This window comes from Artemia franciscana, chromosome 7 (genome assembly GCF_032884065.1).
Source record: "Artemia franciscana chromosome 7, ASM3288406v1, whole genome shotgun sequence".
NCBI lineage: Eukaryota > Metazoa > Arthropoda > Branchiopoda > Anostraca > Artemiidae > Artemia > Artemia franciscana.
The window spans coordinates 16,631,170-16,655,930 of NC_088869.1; the positions used below are offsets into that span (position 1 = coordinate 16,631,170).

The window sequence follows — 24,761 nt, forward strand, 5'->3', positions numbered from 1 at the left end:
ATGTGTCCCTGTGTCCCGGTCGTCATTTATATTCCCTGCGTCCCGGTGTCCCAGTTTGCAATTTCTCTTTGAGTGTCCCGGTCGTCATTTATATTCCCTGTGTCCCGGTCGTCATTTGTGTCCCGGTCTATAATTTCTATTCGAAAGATCCCTGTGTCCCGGTCGTCATTTATATATCCCGCCTGTGCCCCCGGCGTCCCCGTTGTAGTTGTGCCCCTGTGTCCCGGTCGTCATTTATATTCCCTGTGTCCCGGTCGTGATTTGTGTCCGGGTGTCCCAGTCTGTAATTTCTCTTTGAGGTTCCCGGTCGTCATTTATATTCCCTCTGTCTCGGTCGTCATTTGTGTCCTGGTCTGTAATTTCTCTTTGAGTGTTTTTTCTTTTTAGTTTTTTTTAGTTTTTTACCTTTTTTCTTTTTTCAGTTTTCTTTTTCTTGTTTATTTTTCAGGGTCACTATGAAGTACATATCGCCGAACCTTTGTTTTTTAACTTAAATCTGGTAGGCATTGATGACCTTATCCAAGTCAAAATCCCAAACCCAATCATCATCGCTTTCATTTTCAGTTTTGATATGTTTTGACTCTCGCTGTCCAGGTGGATTTTCATCTAGCTGCAGGGTTTCGCCTTCTTTAGCCGCAAGCCTGTTTTCTTGCTGTTCTTGTGATTCCTCGGCACGCTTTCTTTTCTCACTTTCTCTATCAGCAGCAAGTTTTTTGGCATAGACTCTTTGAGCAGCTTCCTCGGCATTTGCCATTGTAGGTTCTTCAGTCATTTTACAATTAAACATTTGTCCGTGAACGAATGTCTTAAATACCTTTAATGACGTCATCGTCATAATAAACATGACGACAACTAACTTCATGACGTCAGTCGACACACAAACATGACGTCACTCGACACACACACACACACACATGCACACACACACACACACACACACACACACACAGACAACTTATTTTTATATATATCGATAATTTGTTTTCCCAGAAGCACTTCAAATGAAAGGGGTTGTCATATAACTTCAAAGGGGAATCATTCAATTGGAAATCGAGAATTCTAGTGCCCTTTTCAAGAGTCAAAAGTGATCAGAGGGCAACTAGACCCCCCATGCCCTTTTTTCTCAAAATATATCCAATAAAAATTTTAAGGTAGCCATTTTTTTAAAAACATAGTTCAAAGATCCTATAACAAAAATCCAGGGTCGAAACAACCCCCAGAGCCCGGGGGCGGGCATTGTTAGTTGTGCCTTGGGGGAAAATATGGTTCTTATAGATGGGACGCTCAAATAAACTTCAGAGAGGGCTCGCATCATTATAGATTAAAAGTTCTAGTTCACTCTCTCAGAGTCAAAAGAGATCGGAGGGCAAATAGCCATCTCCCTAATGCAATTTTTTCCCAAAATACATCAAATAAAATTTTTAGATAGGCATTGTGTTAAAAATAGCTCAAAGGTAAAAAAAAAAAAAAAAAAAAAACTCCGGTTTCGACACAACCCCCCCCCCCCCAGGACCAGGGGACAGGCGTTGTAAGTTATGCCCTGGGGGCATTCTTATAGAAGGGACGATCGTATAAACTTCACAGAGGGCTCATTTGATCAAAAATTTTAAGTTCTAGTTCACTTTTTAAGAGTCAAAAGTGATTAAAAGCCAGCTAGCCCCCCCCCTTTCTCTCCAAATGCATTACGGTAGATAAGAATTTTACGGTAGAAATTTTGTTAAAAATCGATCAAAGGGCCGATAAATAAAAATCCAGCGTCGACGCTACCCCCCTGGGCCCGGGGCAGGCGTTTTAAGTTATGCCCTGGGGTATATATGGTTCTTATCTTGTCAAAAGATAAGTGTTTGTCGCATCATCATGTATGTAATCATTTATTTTCAAAAATAAGGTACTATGACCTAGAGTTCCTCCTTTATTATACACTCCCTAAATATTTCTGCAGTTTACATAATATCTTAAAGTTTAAAAAATTTTAGTTTTTTCTTTCATAGCCTAGCGTAAATTTGACATGAAAATAAGACGTAAAAAGCAAATAATATAGCCTTCAATTATTGCGTCCTATATGGTTCTAACCTGCAATTATGACGACATTCATCATCTTGTATATTAAAATGCACTTTCTTGTAAAAATTATTGATTTTTTTTTATTACAAAAGGCACTAGATGAGGCAATTTATTTTCAAATGAACCTTTAAACAGCTCACTGTAATGTTCAAGCACCCAGCTATTTTGGGAGAAGGGGGAAGCGGAAAAAACAGATATTTTCGACGCAAAATACCGTGGTTACAGCCAATTTTCTTGTTTTTCAAGTTAACAGATTTTTGTCACGTTCATCTTATACTAGATAGCAGCTATCGCTACAACCACGATCTTGTATACGAAAATAGAGTTTTCAGTAAACAATTGATTTTATTTTACAAATGTTTTTTTCTTACTTACTACAGCAACTAGATGTGGTAATTTCCTTTAAAATGGGCTATTAAACATGTCTCTATAATGTTCTGACAACCCACTAGTCCTGGCAAAAAAATAGAAAAAAGGAGACATATCAGGGCTACAAATACAAGGAAGTGATTTTCCTTGTTGTTCAATGTAGAAAACTCTAATGATTCTATAAAAGGTTTCCGATCATGTTAATTCCAATGGTGCATATCAGAAGCTGTTGCTAACACTATTTCCCCCATCAAACATAATCAATAATCCTTAAATATGCTGTCAATATTTTAAAGAAGAAGATAATGTATTATATGTAGGTTAGTGCTAGGCTGATATTCTAAAATATAGGTACAGTATGTGGTATAGACTTCGTTTGCATGTAGTATTTATTTCTACATGTTTCCTTCTTATGATTCTTTTTTTCCTATTTTTGGGGGGTTGGGTGTTAAGTTATCAGAACCTGGCATGTCCCCATCCTTCTACCTGAAACCTGATAATTTCGAACAAAACTTGACAACAGGGAAAAATTTCCTGACTTTTGGTAGTAGTGTACAATATTCCCAATGATTGCTCATTATCCGCAGGTTTGATCACGTGTTTGTAGATAGGACCTTTAAAATTACCCCACTTTTTATCAGCTCTACACCGTTCACGCTCTTCTTGATAGTAAGACTGCCCCTTGTCTTGTCGCCCTTCTCGCCAATATATCCCAGGCCAGTTGCCGCTTGTCATATAATTGATCCTTTTCTTAGTGTCATTACGTCACCAATGGTTCGATACAGCCATCAGGTGAAAAATAGGAATTCTTTCTTAAAGTCCTGACCTATTTATATCGTTTTTGTGGCCAGTCACCGTTGTTTCTTGTTTTCCAACCGTAGACTTAATGGTCGATTTTTTGTTCATCTTAACCTCTTTTCTTCCACGCCTTTTTCTTTATAACTCCTAAAGCTAGAATCAGATGAAAAAGGAACTACACTATTAGAACCGCCTTGTCCAATACCCCTATATAGGAAAGCAACTGTTCCTTGGCTTGAACACCAAAGAGAATATGTTGGCTTGAAAATTGGCTTGAAGACATACGACAGCAAGAACAAAGAAATATGCGGTTAAAAGATCAGCAGCAGCAAGAATCACAAGCATTAGCGAAAATCAGGTTAGGTGAATCCAAGATGAAAAGTGAACAACAAAGAAATGTGCAGTTAGCAGACACATGAACGCGATTACCAGCACGAGTCGAAAACTAAAATGAAGAATAAAGAATTGCGCTGCTAGAAGAAATATAAAATTTGATAACAAAGTAAAAAGTATTACGAAATAAAAATGAAGAAAGAAGAATTTTTCGAATATTCTAACTAAATTCCAAAATATAGGCAGAATATACGCTGTAGAATATCCGATAACGTTTATTTTTACATTTGTACGTTATATGAGCCTGCACAGAAGACACACAGTCACTTTTTTGTCGTTACTGGAGCCTTTGGCGTTCATGGAACTCTTGCTTTATGAAGAAGACGAAAAAAAAATCCTTTAAACAAAATGCAATGTGGCCAGACAGGATAGACCTGAACTGAAAAGAACTAAAATTTTTTTTTTAATTTTAAAGGGAATTCAAAAATCTAAGTGCCTAAATTTAAATTCTAAAGGGAATTCAACAATCTAAGAGCCTTTTCGCACGACTAGGTTTAACCCATGATAAAAAAAAAAGTCAATAGGAGAACAAAGAAACCTTCAGTCACTGACACAATACAAGACATTCACAGGTTCTTAGTTGTTGTACGATCCTCATATCAAATTCAGAAACTCGCTTTTCCTCGAAGGCTAGGTATTAACTGGGTTGCCACCAGCTAAAAAAATTACAAGACTAGTGATTTCCTTCAATAATCTAGTGACTTATGTGCTTATTTACTGATCTTTTTGTTTCAGCACTATAAACATCACTATAAATAGTAATAAATGACTAGAAGCGGCAACCCTAGCTATATACTGGTTGAGTTTATACAGGAGCCTTTCTTTAGCTGTTCAAAATCAAAACGAATTAGTTACAGCTCTGAATGAAATGCACACAATTTGAATAGCTTTGGACAGTTATCCAATTGATTGGATCCATGGAACCGAAAACTCAATAAGTTCATATAAAACTTATTTAAAAGAACATGTTTCCCCATCGTCACAAATTTTGAGCTTTGTATTCCTTTGTCTTGTAGTTAATTACTACCATTATCGTTGTAAGCGTGTTCACTCACCAAAATCGCCTGAAGGAAAGACGTTTTTTCCTGGCCAGAAAATTCTTCAAACCATCTGACCATTAAGCTTAACTTCTCTTGGTTTCTTTTAAATACTGTACTGTGATCAAGTTTGTCACCGTAGCCGAATGTTCTGTTGTGATCAGATCTGTCAGGCAAAAAATCTTCTTCTCTACCAAGCCGCAAGATTTTATTTCCTTGACATGATTGCCTAAAATTAAATAATATTGATACAAACAATAATGAAACAATACAGCACTATTTGGAAGACCAAAAAAGCAAGGCTGGATCCAGAATTTATGTTAAGGGACAAACAAACATAAAGCAGAAACAATAACGAAAATATTTTCAAGACAGTGGAAATCAATTCTGTGAAGACGGCCATTGGACATAGGGCCAAAATACTCACAGAATTGAAATTCCACTGTCTTGAAAAGATTTTCCCTATTGTTTCTACTTTGTGTTTGTTTGTTATGGAAAGGCAATGTGGTCTTCGTCGCTATTATGTTAAGGGGAGTACAAACCAGAGCCAAGGGCTCATCTAGCACTTGTGACGAGATCAGAAACTAAAATTTGACTCAATACTAGAGCTATCGATTTTGCTGTTTGTCCAGAAGCAATGAACTCGCCAAAGCATTGGATATATCCCCCTAACTTCCCCAAAGAGATCGGATCCGGTCCGGCTATGTCAATCATGTATATAGAACTAGTGCTTATTCTGCTCATCAAGTTTCATCCCAATTGCCTCACTCTAAGCGTTTTCCAAGATTTGCGCTTTCCCCTTCCACCCCAATGTCCCTGGATCCAAATTGAAAACGGAGCTTCTGAGACATGAGATCTTTCTTTATATCAAGTTTCAGTAATATCCAAACACCCATTCGTAAGATAAACATACCTCAATTTTCACGATTTTCCCTCCCTCCAGCCCCCCAGATGGTCAAATCAGGGAAACGACTGTTATCAAGTGACTTTGTGCAGGTCCCTGACACGCCTACCAATTTTCATTGTCCTAGCATGTCCAGAAGCACTGAGCTCGCAAAAGCACTGGCAGTCCCCCCCCACAACTTCCCCAAAGAGAGCTAATCTGGTCCGGTTATGTCAATAGCGTATCTAAGACTTGTGCTTATTCTTCCCACCAGGTTTCATCCCGATCTCTCCACTCTAAGCGTTTTCTAAGATTACCAGTTTCCCCCTCAAACTCCCCCCAATATCACCAGACACGGTCAAAATTCAAATTGAAAGCTCTGAAACACGATGTTTTTCTAATTATCAAATTTCATTAGGATCCGATCCCCCATTCGTAAGTTATAAATTCCTTATTTTTTTCCAATTTTTCCTCTCCTTTCAGCCCCTAAGTTGGTCGAATCGGGGGAAACGACTGTCATCAAATCAATTTGTATCAGGTCTCTGACACGCCTATAAAGTTTCATTGTCCTAGCACGTCCAAAAGCACCGAACTCATCAAAGCAATGGACCCCCCCCCCAACTCCCCCAAAAAGAGCGGATCCTGTCCAGTTATGTCAATCGCGTATCTAGGACATGTTCTTATTCTTCCCACTAAGTTTATCCCGATCTCTGCACTCTAAGCGTTTTCCAAGATTTCCTGTTTCCCCTCTCAACTCCCTCCAATATCACCGGATACGGTCGGGATTTAAAATAAGAACTTTAAGACACGAGGTCCTCATAAATATTAAATTCCCCCCATTCGTAAGTTCAAAAAGCCTATTTTTTTCAAATTGTTCTACTCCCTCCAGCCCCCAAGATGGTCAAATCGAAGAAACGACTATTATCAAGTCAATTTGTGCAGATCTCTGACATGCCTACCAATTTTCATCGTCCTAACACGTCTAAAAGCACTGAACTAACCAAAGCACTGGAAATATCCCCCACCCCCCTAACTCACCCAAAGAAATTAAATCTGGTCCGGTTATGTCAATTACGTATCTAGAACTAGTGCTTATTCTTCCCATCAAGTTTCATCTCGACCTCCCCACTCTAAGCGTTTTCCAAGATTTCTGGTTTCCGAGATTCTCGCTTCCCCCCTACAGCCCCCAATGTTGCGAGATCTGATCCAAATGAAAAACGGAGCATTTGAGACCCGAGATATTTCTATATATCCAGTTTCATTAAGATCCGATCATCCATTCGTATGAAAAACATACCTCATTTTTTCCAATTTTTCCTCTCCCTCCACCCACTCAGATGGTCGAATCGGGGAAACAACTGTTAACAAGTACAATTTGTGCAGGTCCCTGACATGCCTACCAATTTTCGTCGTCCTAGCACGTCCAGAAGCACCAAACTCGCTGAAGCACTGGAAATCTCCCCACCTCCCCCAAAGAGAGCGGATCCAGTCCGGTTATGTCAATCATATATCTAAAACTTGTGCTTATTCATCCCATCAAGTTTCATCCCGATTTCTCTACTCTAAGCATTTTCCAAGATTTCCGGTTTCTAAGCTGAGTTACGAGGTGCTTTTAGATATCCAATTTCATTGAGATCTGGTCGCCTATTCGTATGTTAAAAATACCGATTTTTTTCGAATTAACCGACATAACCGTCCCCCAACTCCCTCAAAGAGAGCGGATCCGTTCCGGTTAGGTCAATCACGTGTCTAGGACTCATGCTTATTTTTCCCACCAAGTTTTATCCCGATCTCTCCACTTTAAGCATTTTCCAAGATTTCCAGTTTCCCCCTCCAACTCCTCCCAATGTGATCGGATTCGGTCCGGATTTAATTCAACAGCTCTGAGACACGAGATCCTTCTAAATGTCAAATTTCATTATGATCATATCACAAGTTCGTAAGTTAAAAATATCTCATTTTTTTGAACCGTCCCTTCACTTCCCCTCCTCCCAGATGTTCGAATCGGGGAAGCTAAAATCTCTAATTTAATCTGGTCTGGTCCATGATACGCCTACCAGCTCTCATCGTTCTAGCTAATCTGGAAGTGCCAAGCCAAAAGTAGCAAAACCGGGACCGACAGACAAGCAGACAGACCGACGGACAGAAATTGCGATTGCCATATGTCACTTGGTAAATACCAAGTGCAATAAAAAACTTTAAAAACGCATTAAAAACTCATTTATATGCATTTTTATGAATCAGACAAAAATTTCGGAGAGGAAGGGGTACAAACCACCTACACCCCCACCGCCTCCTGGATACGGTTGTGCAAATAGGAATTAATTTTTATTATTCAAGAGGAACGACCGTAGAGAATTAATTAAAAAAAAATACACAAAATCAAACAAGACAGCACATAACCTTGAATAAGCTTTCATATTTTACCAATAAATACCTTATATAAAGTGACAATTGAATTAGTTTTGATTGCTGAAAATTGAAATAATTGTAAAAACCGACCAATTAATACCCTATTGTGATAAACGGTAAAAGAATTCCTAAAGTTTAGTAATATTGAGACATGCCATAAATGTTTGGAAACATTGAGCAATTCGAATTTAATTATCCAACACCATATGTTTGACGCCTTTAGATTTGGTACGTTTATTATAAAAAGCGAAGTATTTTCAAAGTAGTTTGTTCAATTAAAAGCATTGATGTAAATAATAAGAGAAATCAAACAAGAAATTGTAATGCTGGAATTATTTAGCAATGCTGTGTTGGATATTACTGAGCAATAGTAATTTTTTTGAATTGAATCTTGAATACAAGTTAAATACAAAAACAAGTTTTTTCGACTGAAAGTAAGGAGCAACACTAAAACTTAAAACAAATAGAAATTATCCCACACATAAGGGGACTTGCCTCTCTCCGATCCTTTGTGCTTCATGCTGAAGTTTTTTTTTTGAGAACTGTCAAAAGCACTTCTTATTCTAGCTAAATAGTCCTTATTTTTCAGGAGGTGTTCGTAAAGCAATGGTACAGAAAGTCGAACTTTAGCATAAAGAGCAAGGTGTGGAAGAGGGGGCAGTCCCCTCATATACCGAATAATTTCTGCTCGTTTTGAGTTTTAACGTTGCTTCCTACTTTCAGTTGAAAAACTTCTTTTTTTCTATTTAATTTCTGATTGTTTCTTAAATAACGCTGGGAAATCCACCTTCCCCTCCATAGAAAATCCTTGAACGAAAAATTCCTCCATAGACAGTTCCCCCCAAGTCAATCCACCCTGGAGTAGAATATTTCGCCTCCCCAGGGAAACCCTAAAACCCCCCCAGGGAAGTTCTTGAGGACGATCCTCCTGAAAAAACTTTTCTTAGCATACAGTATTTTTAAGCGAAGAAAGAATTATTTTATATTCATTTTAAGATCATTTTTAAACCATGCCAGAGATCCCCCTATTCGTGAAATTGTTTCCAGGAAATCCCCCCCCCACAAAAGAGAAATCCCCAAAACAATTCCAACCTAGCAGCAAATTTTCCCCAGAACATTCCCACATGTAAAAATTGAGTTTTCAAAGAGGAGGAGGACAAATAAAAGAATTTTCAATGGAAATTCTGGCAAATTCCACCCATATAAAACTTCCCTCGAAAGTTCATCCATGGAAACTAACTCTCCCATAGAAAGTTCTCCCCCCCCCCCCCCAGAAAAAAATGTTCGTACATTTCTCAATAGCAAATAATATATGTGAATAATGGACAAGTTTCATAACATACAGCCTTTTCCCTGGGAGCCGCAGGGGCGTCACTAAGGGAGGGGGGAGGGGGTTGGGGACTCTCTCCCCTAAAGGTCTTAAGAATAAACTTTTCGTCGGGCGGTGTTTTTTTTGTCAACTTTCATCGGGCAGTGCTTGAAAGTTTACTCGTCCGTCGTTACAGAGTACCAAGAAACACGTAAAAAAGCCAATTCTGTAAGCGTTAGTTAGGCAGCGCTCGAAATTTTACTAGTTCGCCAGCACAGAGCACTAATAAACACACAAAGAGCTAATTCTGTAAGCTTTCCTCGGTCAACGCTCGAAAGTTTACTAGTCCGTCGGTAGAGAGCACCAAAAAACACAGATTAAAGCAAATTCTTTACAGCATACTTTACATATACTTTACAACATACAAACAAAAATTTGTCAACTTGCGTCAGACAACGCTCAAAAGTTTACTAGTCCGTCAGCACAGAGAAATTGCAGCAATTCAGAATGTCAGAAATACAGCATCGGGGATGAAACCGATGCAGCCGAAGATCTCGCAGTAAATAATACATTAAGTATATTCGTTCTTATTCTAAATTCGAAAGAGGATATTGTCTGATCCATGTACAACCCTAATAAAATTCTCGATGTTGATTCGAAATACAGAAAATGCTATTTCGCTAGGAAACCCAACTGGTTTATTGTGAACGAGGGATGCTCAAATTAGACCGCCAGTTGTATCAAGTTCCAAAATGTAAAGGTAAGTGTGATTTTGAATTAGTGCGACATTGGATCTAGAACCATAAGATACGAAAGTTCGATGTATTGTATTGTGTCGCGCTTCGATATGGGAACATGTTCGGAGGACAAGGGAAAAGAGCCAGAACTAGGACGAAGCTTGTTTGTGAAGTGTCCAAGGAAAGAAAGAAAAATGAGAGATATTGTGAATTCGACTCAGATTATCGAGCTACCCACTTGCAAAAGCGTCATTCCGAAGAACTGAGAAACGGAACTCAGGCGAAAGTTAAGCCAAAGAAAGTACAAAAGACGACCCTGTTTGACATTCCGAAATGGCTTCGGCCAGGTGGCTCGCAGAAAAACCCAGAAGAATCCATGGTTGGCGAAAATGATCTTGAACAGCAAGATGCAAGCTTGAGTTAATTTAGCGCAGTAAAAAGAATTGAATCAGTCTTTGGAGGTGCCTCTTGTTTTAGTGTTTCAGATTCCCAGCCTCCTCACGTCCTTGTTGTGAGTATAATTATACACGTAATAGTTAGGGAGGAAAACTAGCTGTCACAAACTGATTAACTAATTGTTGGTAAATTTTATCGTCAAACAGAGCTGAAAAATACATTTATTCCTAAAGATGTAGTTATCGCCTTCCGAAACAATTTAAGTTGTACGGAATTAAGGCGAGTTAAATACTAAAATGAAGGAGTATTAAGATTTTCAGGTAAAGAGAAAGAATAATAATTTGATGTAGAACTAGAATTCCCAGAAAGGGCAAAACCGACAAAATTAGTAGACATTTACTTTGAACTTACAAATAAGAAGTAATTAGCAATTAATTTAGCTGAGCAGTTGCCGGTTGTTCGGTTACAAAAGATAGTCCTGTGTATGAGCCAGCGATTGTTCTGTTCCAAATATTGAGCGTCTTATACTGAATCATTTTTTAGCACAAGAAACTGGATATGAAATATGTTCAAGCTATACTAATCTTTCTCGAAGCCCTTTTTTAGAATTAACTCGAGAAGCTGGAATAGGAATTTACTTCAGAAACAGGCAATACTAGAGACTCGCCCACACAGAAGCGCACGGACATGTATTTTACATCGTGTAGCAGTTTTCTTAGCCTATTTTCACGCGACAGTTATTTCTGCTTAAAGCGGATGAAGCATTTCAAATAAAATGCATAGAGGGATTATGGTCTGGTGCTTTTAATGTGGTTCTTTAGCGCGATTTCGGATATGTAAGGAAAGGACACAGATTTTAGGCATTACTTATTTTGGAGAATAAGCAGCTGCCAATAGAACATGTCTCTTTCTGTTTACTTATGGCTTCTATTCACACAAAGTATTCGTTGATATTGGTCTGAACTGTTTCGCGGTTATTTCTTTCTTGTGTTTAATGTACAAAACAGCGTAATATAAAATTTTCTACAGCCTTTGGAAGAAACGTCTGATAAACGTGATGTTTATTGCCAGATTCTGGACGTCTCGGGGCTTCGGTCCATGATCATGAAAAGATATTTTGCTAAAAAATACGAACAGTAATGGGAAATATGACGTAATCCAAACCATCCACATGAGAATTTGATGACTGAATAATACACAATGGAGTGGGGGCTGAAAAAAGAGTAGATACAAATGATACTGGCATGGCTGCTTTAAAACGTCAAGATAGGTGCATCCCTATACGGCTATACCCTTTGTGACCGGATTAGAAATGATTCGGTCGAAACTACTGCTTTGCGTGTTCCTTGTTCCCAACTGGACCTGGACGCAAATACAGAAACAAAGATGGGGCTTTTGCTGCCGGAACTAGAAACTTGCATAAAATGCGTAGCAAGGGTGTCAACCCTGGAATGCTCGTCACTCATTTCCAATCAAATGGCCATAAAGCTTCTGTTGGTGATCTCATTACTTTTGTAGCGAGAGACAAGTTTTGCCCTACTTAGTTGACAAGGAAAAACTCACAAAGGATATAGAGTCAGAAAAAGAAAAGGATAGAGGTCATCGCATCATACGCATGCTGCTCGACACCACCACTACACTCGGTAAAGAAGGTCTTGCATTTCGCGGCAAAGATCATGAAGAAGGCAACTACGTTGAGCTAGCAAATCTGCTTTCGAGGCATAACACTGAAATGAATTAATGGATGAGTAAGCAGAACAAGCCAAATGTCACCAGCTATCTGTTGGGATGTGGTCAAAACAAATTGATTGCCACTGTTGGAACAGCGCTGGTTCAGAGAATCATAGCGGAAGTTAATGAAGCTCACTTCTCTGGAGCGTTTGCATACTGGACACCAGATGTCAGCCACAAAGAACATTTAGCTGTAGGTGTCCGATACGTTGATGTTGAAGGAGCCGCAAAAAAGCACTTAGTCACCGTCGTTGATTCTGGGTCAAAGAAAGAAGTCGATCTTTCCAAAGAAATTCTGCAAGTTATGAGGAAGCTTGGTATCAATGAAGACAGACTGGCATTTCAATGCTATGATTTTACCAGCAACATGAGTGGCCGTTTGGAGGGAGAACAGGCTCACTTTTCCAAGAAGCTCAGAAGAAATGTTTGGTACCTCAGGTGTCTCACCCAGAGAGGGAATATTATAGTGGAGCATTGCTGTGAATCAAGCTCCTTGACCTGAAACATGTTTGTTGTCTTACAGCAAACCTATATTTTTTTTCGCCAGCGGATTCAAACGCTTCTATCTGTGTTGCAAGGCTGTAGAAGAAGCTGAAGGCAAGCTTCATCGAAAGGGAATGTCAGAAACAAGGTGGTCTGCAAGATCGAAGCCGCTTGAAACGCTTTGGAGTGTTCTGCCATAAGATGTTGGACTGCTGAGAGAAATGGCCAATTCAGACAACTTTGATACATACACCAAGTCGAAGTCCGATGGGCTTCTTAATGTCATTACTAGATTCTAATTCATAGTACATCTGATGTTCATGAGGGCATTTACTTTCTAGAATAAACGTCCTGATTCATGAACTTCAAGCAGTAGAGCTGGATATCGTCAGTGCATGCAACTTCATGAAAGCCACGGTGACTCATCAAACAATCCATGAGCAACAAGAGCAAACTCGCTGGTCAAGTAACGGCATCTGTCAGCATGGTCAAGCTATTAATTTGCAGAGAAGGATGATTGTCCCATGAATGACGAATAATTCTACTCTTGGTTGGAGGGGGAACATGGACATTACCATTGTCAGTGGCGGCTTCCTAGAAGATACGCCGATGGCAACAGAACAAGTGAAGTGTTGGGGATGTCGCATTTTATGTTACTGATTTTAAGAAAATTTTAACAGTCTTAGGGGAAAAGTTGTCCCTAGCATTCAAAGATCAAAGATCTGGACATCTAGAACAAAGCATCTGGAACTTCCTGCTTTTGATTGCCTCGTGAACCTTGGACCTTCGCAGCGTCAAGCTTTCAGAGTAGCGTTCCCATTAGCAGATATGCCTGTTCAAGTGTTCCAGCCTGAAAAAGAAATTTTTGCAAAAGTTTACAAGCGTTAAAACGACAGAGTTTCTGGAAGCGTAGTTGAGTTTGCCCAGATATCCTATTTAGCAAAGAAGAATAGAAGAGGATTACCCTTAGTGTACAGAGCATTCATATTTGCAAAAATAATTACAGTAACATCAGCCAAAGGTGAGCAAATATTCAGTAAAATGAAGATTGTGAAGAACAGATTGAGGTCAACAATGGGAGACGAAAGACTTGACCATCTCAAGCTTATAATGTCAGAAAAAACTCTTGCTGACTAAGACTGACCTCAACCGTCTTGTAGGCAAGTGGAAAGTAGTAAAGCAGCACCAACTTAAAGTTTAGCTGATTCATTTGCACAAGCCATATGTCTCCTCTTTTTTAATTGTTTTAAACTATGATATATGACATGTTTTTTTTCGAGTTTAAATTTCAACAAAGGGTACCAACATCTGGAGAATTTTTTTTCGTCAGCACATCTCAGGCGTCCCCCCCAAAGTTGAAAGGCTAGTGACGCCCCTGTCAATCAGAACAACAATATTGCTCTTTGGTCCTATGAAAAAATCAGATAGAGGTACAAGTTTATAATTCCAAATCAGGACTTCGTGATGTCCTACTTCAAGAGAATAAAATATTTTCATTTGAATCCAAATCACCAAATGAAACAAAGCAAAGATACTCACAAATCGAAAAGGATCTGCATGCTATTGTCTTTGGATTTCACCATTTTCATCAGTATCTCTATGGCCGTCACTTCCAAGTTATCAGTGACCCTATACCCCTGAAAACAATCCTCAATGAGCCAATCATTGAGTCATCACCAAGACCTCAGACAATAATGTTACATGTACAACCCTATGGTTTCAGCATAACAACCAATCCCAGATACTCTCTCCTAGTTCCAATTGGAAACAAAGAATCCATTCTTTCACAGAGAAATTTAATACAAAGTATGCTCTGTTATGAATCTACTATAATAAGTCAAGAAAAGCTATCTGAGTTGAAACAAGAAATGCTGAAAGATCCACAGCTGAGGGTTCTGTAAACATGGTAGAAGAAAATTGGCCTAAATAAGATCAATAGTTCCGTTGTATTTAGCTTAATGCTGGAATCTAAAAAGTAATCTGAGTGTAGTTGATGGCCATCATTATGAAATATGACTATCTTGTCATCCCACAAAGCATACAAACTGCTGTAGTGAAAAGCATCCATGCCTCACAGCTTGGTACCAAGAAAACAAAAAGCAGAGCCACATCAGTGATATTTTGGCTAAAGATGAGTTAGGCAATAGAAGGTTTTGTCCAGAAGTGTCATGCATGCTCCATTTATCCTACTGCAAATGCAAGAGAACCCTTAATTCAGCACCATCACCATATTTCCAGCTACCTGTGGGAACATGTTGGTATTGATCTCTTTTACATATCTGGGAGGTACTAAATGATCATAGTAGATTATTATAGTCACGTTCGAAGCTGATGAGATGCGAAAAAAAAAATTTACATGTACCTCATAATCCAAAGACTAAAATCTCACTTCTTGGTTAGAAAACAGTTGGTGTTGCTAAGGACATGATCATGAAGACAAAGGAATAACAGGAGCAAAGAGCTCATATGGCACTTGTGACAAGGTTGGAAGAGCCAACATTTCACAATGTTATTGCAGTGATGTTTTTTTGGAGGCTACCATGACAAGCACCACTCCACGAGATTTCTGCCTCTGAAGCTGAACAGATTTTTTTTGTAATTTTTGATTGCTTTAAATCCATTGCCTGATTTCTATGCTTACTCGCCCATACTATAGCAAATTCCAGATTTAATCACCATAAAATGTAATACAATCTGATATTTTTGGTAAAAGCGTTAGTCAAGGCCAGACATTTTAAAAAAGGTTTTGAAATTAATCTAAAAATTAATACTAAAATGACAGAGCAAGAAAAAAAAACTTATAAAAATTGTCTCTGTCAGGAATTGAGCCTAAGACCTACGGAATAGCATACCAGCACCATATCCACTGTGCTATGAAGATTTTCAAAGAGGCATTTTTAAATATTTTTCCAAATTAATCTTCCCTCTACTCCCCCCCCTCGATGATCGAATCACGAAAGCGACTATATCTAATTCAATCTGCTCCAGTCCCTGATATGCCTACCAACTTTCAATATCCTAGCTTATCTGGAAGTACCCAAACTAGCAAAACTGGGACCAACCAACAGAAATTGCAATCATTATATCACACTTGGCCAACAGGGAAGTGCAGTAAAAAACTAGCCTTAAACAACCCCTCCTTGGGTACGACAGGAAACCAGCTGTTGGTCTAGCTTCCCCAGACCAGCTGCAAATGAGTATAAATTTGAGATCCCTATCACCCTTTACCATTGAGCACTTGTTTACAAAAGCTGTCCATACCTGCAGTTGCGGGAATCCATACCTGCATGGAATAAAGCAAGAAAAAGACAGAGACACTATTATGATCAGCACACCAAAAGTCTTAGACCACTACAGATAGGCCAACAAGTTTAAGTACAGTCCAACAATCAAACCTGACACAATCTTCCAAGAGACAGATGCACCACAATTTTACATAGTACGGACAGAAGAAAACTGACAACACTAGATGAATAGAAAACACTTGAAAGTTGTGACTACAGATGATAAAAATTCTGATTTTAATTCAAACACAGGCAGCTTGTCAGTACATGATTCAATACATTGCTTTCTGGACTCAACCCAAGTAGAAGACGTGGAATTTTGTCCAACCAGCCTGCCAAAATCGCCAGTTGTCATGGCCCAGGAAAAGAATGTAGTCTCCCTGCCTTCTATAGCCAAAATCAACAACAGTGTCAAAAGTTCTGTTAAAACCAGGAGCGGTTGACAAGTCAAGCCAATGTCAAGAATAAGCTTATGATTGAAAGCTCTTCTCTAGAGAAGGAAATATAACAATCCTTACTTGCAATTTGTGCATCTGTGTTATATATAGTCTATACGTTTGCTTACTGCTATTTATTGCTTGACCTTTGCTTATGGTTAATTATTTAAGGCTTTGTGACCTGTGTGTTAGAAGTATTGCTTGAACAGACAAAATATTACAAAATGATTTTCACCATTTGTCTCACAAAAGCCTAATTTTTCAACCAATACTTGGTGTTTATACACAGGGCAGAACACAAACTTGACATTCTAGATTCAATTAATGATTTCTTTTGAAGCAAGGTGAAATGTGTGTATCACAAAGATCACTAGACTTTAATGTTTCTGGAGTAGCCCTGACCACGAGGCTAATCCCAATGGGCAAGATACTCCAGCTATTTGCTCAAACACCAATATCTGAAGTACAAAAAAAAAACAGTATTAAACTCCGTAAAATACATGGAAACACCTCAATCACTGACACTGTAGGGGGAAAAGGTCATATCCAAATGCCAGGTCTTTCAATAGTCTTTTTCTTCTATATGTGAAGTGAGAAACTAAGAGTCAGAGCTCAATATTTGTCAAATCTACCTCAGTTTTCTCAACTTGCTGTGGAAAAAAAAATTTTCACCACTTCTGCACTGAAATTTTTCCCACATAAAAAGAATGCAGAACTTTCCTTTTTTCCAACAGAGACCTATGCCAAAACCAATCTCAGGAACTATGTTTAGTTTGGCTTGTGGCTCACTATCAATATAAAATAACTCATCAGTCTTCAATCCCCTTCCCAAGAAACTTCTCTTTGTCCTTGCTACAAGTCCCCTTGTCTTTAATATGAGGTTTATTTGCTTTCTTTTTATTAGATTAAATAAAAAAAACGAGTTTTTTTAACTGAAAGTAAGGAGCGACATTAAAACTTAAAACGCACAGAAATTACTTCGTATATGAAAGAGGTTGCTTCCTCATCAGCGCCCCGCTCTTTACGCTAAAGTTTGACTCTTTCTCTCAATTCTTCTTTTTAAAACTGTAAAAAACTTTAGCGTAAAGAGCGGGGCGTTGATGAGGAAGCAGCCTCTTTCATATACGAAGTAATTTCTGTGCGTTTTAAGTTTTAATGTCGCTCCTTACTTTCAGTTAAAAAAACTCGTTTTTTTTAATTTAATTTCTGAACGTTTTTGAATCAATGCATGTTTTGATTTTGGCTCTCCGCAGAGGAATAATCAAAACGAAATTTTGCATATTTTTTTTTTGGGGGGGGGCTAAATGGCTTTCTCATAATTTTGATCGAATGATTTTGAGAAAAAAAGAGCGGGGGCGAAGCCTAGTTGCCCTCCGATTTTTTGGTTAATTAAAAAGGCAACTAGAACTTTTAATTTTTTACTAATCTTTTTATTGGTAAAAGATTTACGTAACTTATAAATTAGCTTACGTCAAGAACTTTTGTATTCTCATGTTTTTATTACATATATGAGGGGATTCGCCCCATCGTCAGTACCTCGCTCTTTACACTAAAGCTTAAATTTTATCCCAATTCATTAAGAATGACCCCTGAATCACAAAAGCCGTAGAATAAATAGTTGAAATTACTAAAAATACTTTAGCGTAAAGAGCTAGGTATCATAAGGAGGTGAGCCCCTTATATGGGTAATAATTTCTGTTTGTTTTAAGTTTTATTGCTGTTCCTTACTTCCAGGTGAAAAAGCTTTTTCACATTTATTTTTTTATTTTTTTTTAAATAATGCTAGTAAATCCTGCTCTCCCTTCATGGAAGTTTTCTTCTCCCATGACAAATTCTCGATGGAAAGTTCCCCCAGCATATCCCCCTCTTCTCAACCCCTCCCCCCAACCAAAAAATCCTCCTGAAAACGCCTGTATACTTCCCAATAACCATTACTATATGTAAGCACAGGTCAAAGTTTGTAACTTGTTGCCCTTCCCACGGGGACCGTGGGGGAGTAAGTCGTCCCCAAAGACATAGTTATAAGGTTTTTCGACTACGCTGAATAAAATGGCTATCTCAGAATTTTGATCCGTTGACTTTGGGAAAATAATTAGCGTGGGAGGGGGCCTAGGTGCCCTCCAATTTTTTTGGTCACTTAAAAAGGGCACTAGAACTTTTCATTTCCTTTAGAATGAGCCCTCTTGCAACATTCTAGGACAACTGGGTCGATATGATCACCCCTGGGAAAAAAAACAAAAAAAACAAAAAAACAAATAAACACGCATCCATGATCTGCCTTCTGGCAAAAAATGCAAAATTCCACATTTTTGTAGATAGGAGCTCGAAACTTCTACAATAGGGTTTTCTGATACGCTGAATCTGATGGTGTGATTTTCGTTAAGATTCTATGACTTTTAGGGGGTGTTTCCCCCTATTTTCTAAAATAACGCAAATTTTCTCAGGCTCGTAACTTTTGATGGGTAAGACTAAACTTGATGAAACTTATATATTTAAAACCAGCATTAAAATGCAATTCTTTTGATGTAGCTATTGGTATCAAAATTCCATTTTTTAGAGTTTTGGTTACTATTGAGCCGGGTCGCTCCTTACTACAGTTCGTTACCACGAACTGTTTGATGAGAGCTTTAGTTTCTTCATAGCTTTCCTTTCCTTTGCTGAGGCTTAAACCTTTTTGGAATATATGTAAGGACTCTGGTGCTGCCATGTTTTCTAAAATCCTCTAACTGATGTACAACTGTAAACATTTGGTATGCCCCCCCCCCATTTGGGTTGACTGAATAAAGCCATTCCTTGTATGTTGGTCTTATACTGGTTTCTCTTGTGGTTTAGCCATGACAGTCACAAATTCTAAAATGATGATAGACTTAAAATATATATCTGAATTAAATGAACATAACGCAAATTTTCTCAGGCTCGTAACTTTTGATGGGTAAGACTAAACTTGATGAAACTTATATATTTAAAACCAGCATTAAAATGCAATTCTTTTGATGTAGCTATTGGTATCAAAATTCCATTTTTTAGAGTTTTGGTTACTATTGAGCCGGGTCGCTCCTTACTACAGTTCGTTACCACGAACTGTTTGATGAGAGCTTTAGTTTCTTCATAGCTTTCCTTTCCTTTGCTGAGGCTTAAACCTTTTTGGAATATATGTAAGGACTCTGGTGCTGCCATGTTTTCTAAAATCCTCTAACTGATGTACAACTGTAAACATTTGGTATGCCCCCCCCCCCATTTGGGTTGACTGAATAAAGCCATTCCTTGTATGTTGGTCTTATACTGGTTTCTCTTGTGGTTTAGCCATGACAGTCACAAATTCTAAAATGATGATAGACTTAAAATATATATCTGAATTAAATGAACATGTACCTGTCATAACAAACCCTGCAGCTATGTTCCAAGGACTGATCTTTAAAATAAATGAAGCTTTTGAAACTTGTGTGACTACATACTCAAACTTTTTTTTAAGTCAAGAATTGTACACCCCCCCCCTTTCCCCAATGTTGGGAATTTGGTGAATAAAAATGAATTGGTAGAATCATTGTGCAAAGTACCATAATTTTTTTTACTCTACCAAAAAAATATGTCTGGTTAAAAATAGACCAACAAATACTACAGAAATTTTGAACCTTGTAAGTAAATACAGCAGTTTTACTGACACCTGTCATAATTTTACAGATGGTGCACCAATTTTCCATTTATTCAAATAGACGGCACTAAAATAGTGAGATAATATACCAAAATCTTCAGCTTGGTCAGTAAATGGAGCAGTTTTAGTGACTCATACAGTCATTTTATGTACTATATTTGAAAAGGACATTTTCCTATTTATTGATAAGAACAGTTGGTTGAGATTTTGCAGAGAAGAGTGATTTTCTGTCAAGGCTGCCAAACCAAAGAATTTAGAACCATCTGCATACAGTTCCAAGCCATTCTTGACCATATCAAGAGCATCATTTACATAGAAGTTAAACAATGTTGGGGCTACTTTGGTCCCTTTGGGGACACCAATCTTACCATGAACTGGTGTGGAGATGAGGTCACCTCTTTCATCATATACAGTGACAATCTGGATTCAACCAGATAGGTAGTTGTGGATCCACTGGGCAACATTATTGTCTATCTAATCATACTGATAGCTTGATCATCAGGTAGTTGTGAGATATTTTAACAAAGGCCTTAGTTTGATCCAGTAGTAACACATTGACAGGAAAACCCTGATCCAGCAGATTAGTTATAGATTCAAAAGCTAGTATTAGATCTGTTTAAGTAGACAGGTGTCTCCTGAGGCTGTGCTGACCACCAAAAACAAGACCATTCCTGGTCATTTGCAATAAGATTGCAACATCCCTTTGATAAGTTTGCCCACAACCAAGGTCAGGCTAATGGGATAGTTCTCAGTTGAGTCCTAAATTATTCTTTGAATATTAGAGTAATTATGGCTGTCTGCCAATCTGCAGGTAGGCTACTAGTCTGAAAGGACAGCTCAAATAGCAAACAGAGCAGCTTGGCTACTATATCCACAAATTCTTTAAGAAGCCTGGTATGTATACTGTCTGGGCCTTTAGCTTTGTTGGGGTAAAGTTTACTCAGTCTTCTTAATTTTGTCAATTGTGATGTAAATTTTGGCATTGGGTGCTTGACCACCCTGGGGGCAGTGCATGGTGGCTTGTCACGGGAGTCCACTGAGAAGTTGAATGCAAATGTGTTGTTCAGCAAATTTGTAATATCCTCTGGATCTTCCAGCTTTTTTCCTTCAGGGTTGAGCAGGAATAGAATTGTTTATCTGCTCTTATCTTTAGCAGATATGTATCTCCAGAACCTCTTTGGATTGTATTTGATGTTCAATGCCAAGTGCCAAGTTATCTTCATTGTCAGCTATTAAGTGCCTAGTCAGTTGCCTCAGCATATTCCTTGATCTTGCAAAGTGATCCCAGTGGTGTGTGCTTTTGAATTTCTTATACTTTGAAAAAGTATTCTTCTTATGATTACCCTTTGAATAGGTTGGTTCAGGTGTGGAAGGGTTTTTTCAATAATTTCTATAAAAAAAACTTCACACATCTGGATTTTCAAACTGATTTTAAACTTATGCCTATTTTGAGCAACATAGAGGCTATCTATCAGGAATTGTTTTGAGTAACAAACTGAACACAGGATGGCCAAAAATGAAAGATTTAGTTCTGTCTCCTCTCCTTTACTGGTACACTATAAATATACTTTCAAAAAACATTTCAGTAAATTATGTATTCAATCACACAGAGATAAACAGCAAATTGAGAAGAAATCTGGTTTGCTGTTTTGAAGTGAGGGCTAGATTTAAAGCTTTGATGATTTTAGGCCCAAGTGTTTTAGCCACTCCAAAGTCATACCATAGGAGGGAGGGTCAATTTTGCTTAATAAATAAACTTTATGATGAAAATGTTGATTATCACTTATGATAATAATTTGAGAATCAAATATTTATATGTAATAGGTATTAAGTAAATTAAATAAACCAACAAGATGTTGGAAGTACCTTGATTAATATCATAGGTGTATTGGAAATAAATCAAATTCATTAGTAGATAGCAACACAAAAATATATGTCTACATTTTCTCATGCTTGGCTGTCTGGTTCTACAATGCATCAACAAATGTACAACTTGGGTGGTCAAGGGTATATCATACAAGTGGTGATTATTTTGTAAGAAGAGGTATTTATCTTCAAAGCCAATTGATAGCCTAAAGCCTTTTTCTCTGCTCAATTTTTGTGCAAAGGTGTCTATGATGTCAATTTATCATGGCAGACTGAAGATCTTAAGCAGTTCTTCACCTAAAAGGAGGTGGAAAAGGATATTTTTTCTGTGTTGTTTGTTCTAAGAACCATTCTTATGGTGATGCCAATGTTTAGATATATGTTAACTGGGTACCTATGTATTATCCAGAACACCCTCAAAAAGTTTGCTTTGTTTGATCAAAGTAAACTGGTTTTTTCCTACATTTGGTTATAAGCATTTACTTTCATGATACAAACTGCAAAGCAGGTATATTTTAATTAAGTATAAAATATATAGAAGTGGTTAGGTATTTAATGGAATGTATTTGGGGTAGCCTGCTTCCCATAATTTTTTATTGTAGTTTCCACAATTTGGTCTAAAAAGTACAAAATTTTCATCACATTTTGGTATATTTCATTATAATTAACTTCACTTCTTTAGTGTGTCCTGGATAATATTTGAGTATGGTCAACTGCACAAAATGAAACAAAACCTTGGTAACATTAGTTACGGTCGTGTTTTTTTTGCTCATCAGTGTTTTGTACCAAGAAGGGTTTCAAATTTAACAGGTAATCCATAATCATAGACCCAATATAGCCTAGGTAAATAGCTCACTCAAAAACTGAATAGGCTTAGCTCACTTGTATACTTTGTGCTTTTCAAGATGTGATTAGTGCAGCAGCAGAGCAGCTTTGATAAAAAAAAACAGTTAAGGTTTTATTAAGAATAAATACTCAGGGATAATTTATTCCCCCCCCCCAATATGCCTGGGCCTACTGGTAAATCTTGGCTTGATTCAAGAAATGAAGAGTTATGTTGCTAGTGCTAAAGTCATGTTTTATATTGCTAGTGTTCTGTCAGGTGAGGAGTTCATCCAAGAAAGAATTCATTAGTATATTTAAAAAGAGCATACATATTGACCACATTTTTAGTTTATTAGCTTAAGAAATTTTCTTCTAAAGAGACCCTCAATCAAATAGCTACTCAGTCAGTCTTTCAGCCCTAAAATAAGTAAACGTTAGTCTAGAAGTTTAATAGCCTAGCACCTTTCCAGGATTGATTTAGGTCCTGAGTGCCTTGCTGAAGAGCAAGGCACTCAAGCCTGATTAGAGCCACTAAAATGACAGCAAGAAGCCCCTCAACTACAATTTTACCCACATTATAATGGCAGTTCCTACCAGTTCTGGCTCCTTTCTTTAGAGTGACTTCTTTTAGGCAATCTAAAGGAGCAGCAGCTTTCACTCCTTCTGACTTCATTCCAAGAATAGAATTTCCTTAATTTTCCTCCTTCGATTTCATAAGAGTTTGGATCATTTTTTTTCTCTTCAAGAAACATCCTTTGTAGTTCAAACGGTTGTATAGGTATATCTCAGATCATCTGAATTTTGATTGATATGCATTTTTCTATCGAATCCAGGTTTTAATGCTGAAACTGATTTTGAAGAGATGGCAGCAAGCGTTAATAATGATGTCAACTTCTTTCTGTAAACAATTCTTTCTTTAGATTCTCGCTCTAGTTCTTAATGTGCAAAGGAGGAACAGCAGACAAAAAGAGAAAGCAATTAGGGTGAAAAAGTAAGATTTTGATGTTCCGTGGTTGTGGTTTTATTTCGTTAAAAACTTTGTCACGAATCTGCCCTGATTTAATCAAATTACTGGGGAAAGCTAGAGAATTTCCGAGCACAAAAACGAACAGAAATTGCTCATAGATTGCAAATTCGGCAAGGATTTCTGCAATGTGTAAATGAATCTTAATTCTACAGCAAGACCAGAATATAATTTGCAATTTGCTGCTAAAAAATACACTTTAAATGTTTTTACGTTTTTCAGTTCAATAAATAAAAATTCCTGAAACTTAAAAAAACATATGTCAGTATATGCATAATATTCTGATTATCTATTGTCATTTGTTCTGTTTTTCAGTGAAGTTCAAATTAGTTTCTGGTTTTGAGAAGGTATAGGGGTTTTCAGCACAACTCATGTTAATTTTCTCTCGTTTGGATTTTGACTCGGTTATTTGTTGTAGTTTCTGTTTGTTTTGGGCTTCATTTATTCGTTGATGGGCATTTGGAGTAGTTTTTTCCTTGGAAGACTATTTGACTTTACTCCTACTTAGTTTTGGTATAATAGAGCTCTTTAATTTTCTTAAAAAATTTATTGAAATAATTTTTTCATTGATCTTTGTTATATATATATATATATATATATATATATATATATATATATATATATATATATATATATATATATATATATATATATATATATATATATATATATATATATATATATATATATATATATATATATATATATATATATATATATATATATATATATATATATATATATATATATATATATATATATATATATATATATATATATATATATATATATATATATATATATATATGGTCTTATCTATTAGAATCCATAGTCAGGCTTTCTACTTATATCTTGGAGAAACTTTTTCACCAATGTTTAATCCTAAGAAAAATAAACAATTTAATTGTATGCATCTTCAAGTTATCAGAAAAATAAATCATAATACAATTCCCAAAAAATACTTTCTCTGCTGTTTGAAAACTTGGATACACTTACACTCTTACAATACACTCATTATAGGCTCAAGATTAAAAGCTCGATCAAAGGTATTGTATCGTATT

General features: G+C 37.2%; 1 protein-coding gene across 2 annotated transcripts in view; it reads right to left on the minus strand.

The window, feature by feature from the left end:
* Positions 1–23,498, minus strand: part of LOC136028908 (F-box/WD repeat-containing protein 7-like) — a 65,847-nt gene extending 42,349 nt beyond the window's left edge. The window contains exons 1-2 of one of the 2 annotated variants that reach the window (XM_065706869.1): positions 23,271–23,498; positions 4,680–4,890 (exon numbers count right to left, since the gene is read on the minus strand). In XM_065706869.1, coding sequence (XP_065562941.1) covers positions 4,680–4,890; positions 23,271–23,428 — 369 coding nt within the window. In that variant the 5' untranslated portion in view covers positions 23,429–23,498. The remainder of the gene's footprint in view (positions 1–4,679; positions 4,891–23,270) is intronic. The other variant, XM_065706870.1, reaches the window with a different exon arrangement.
* Between the last annotated feature and the right edge of the window lie 1,263 nt (positions 23,499–24,761).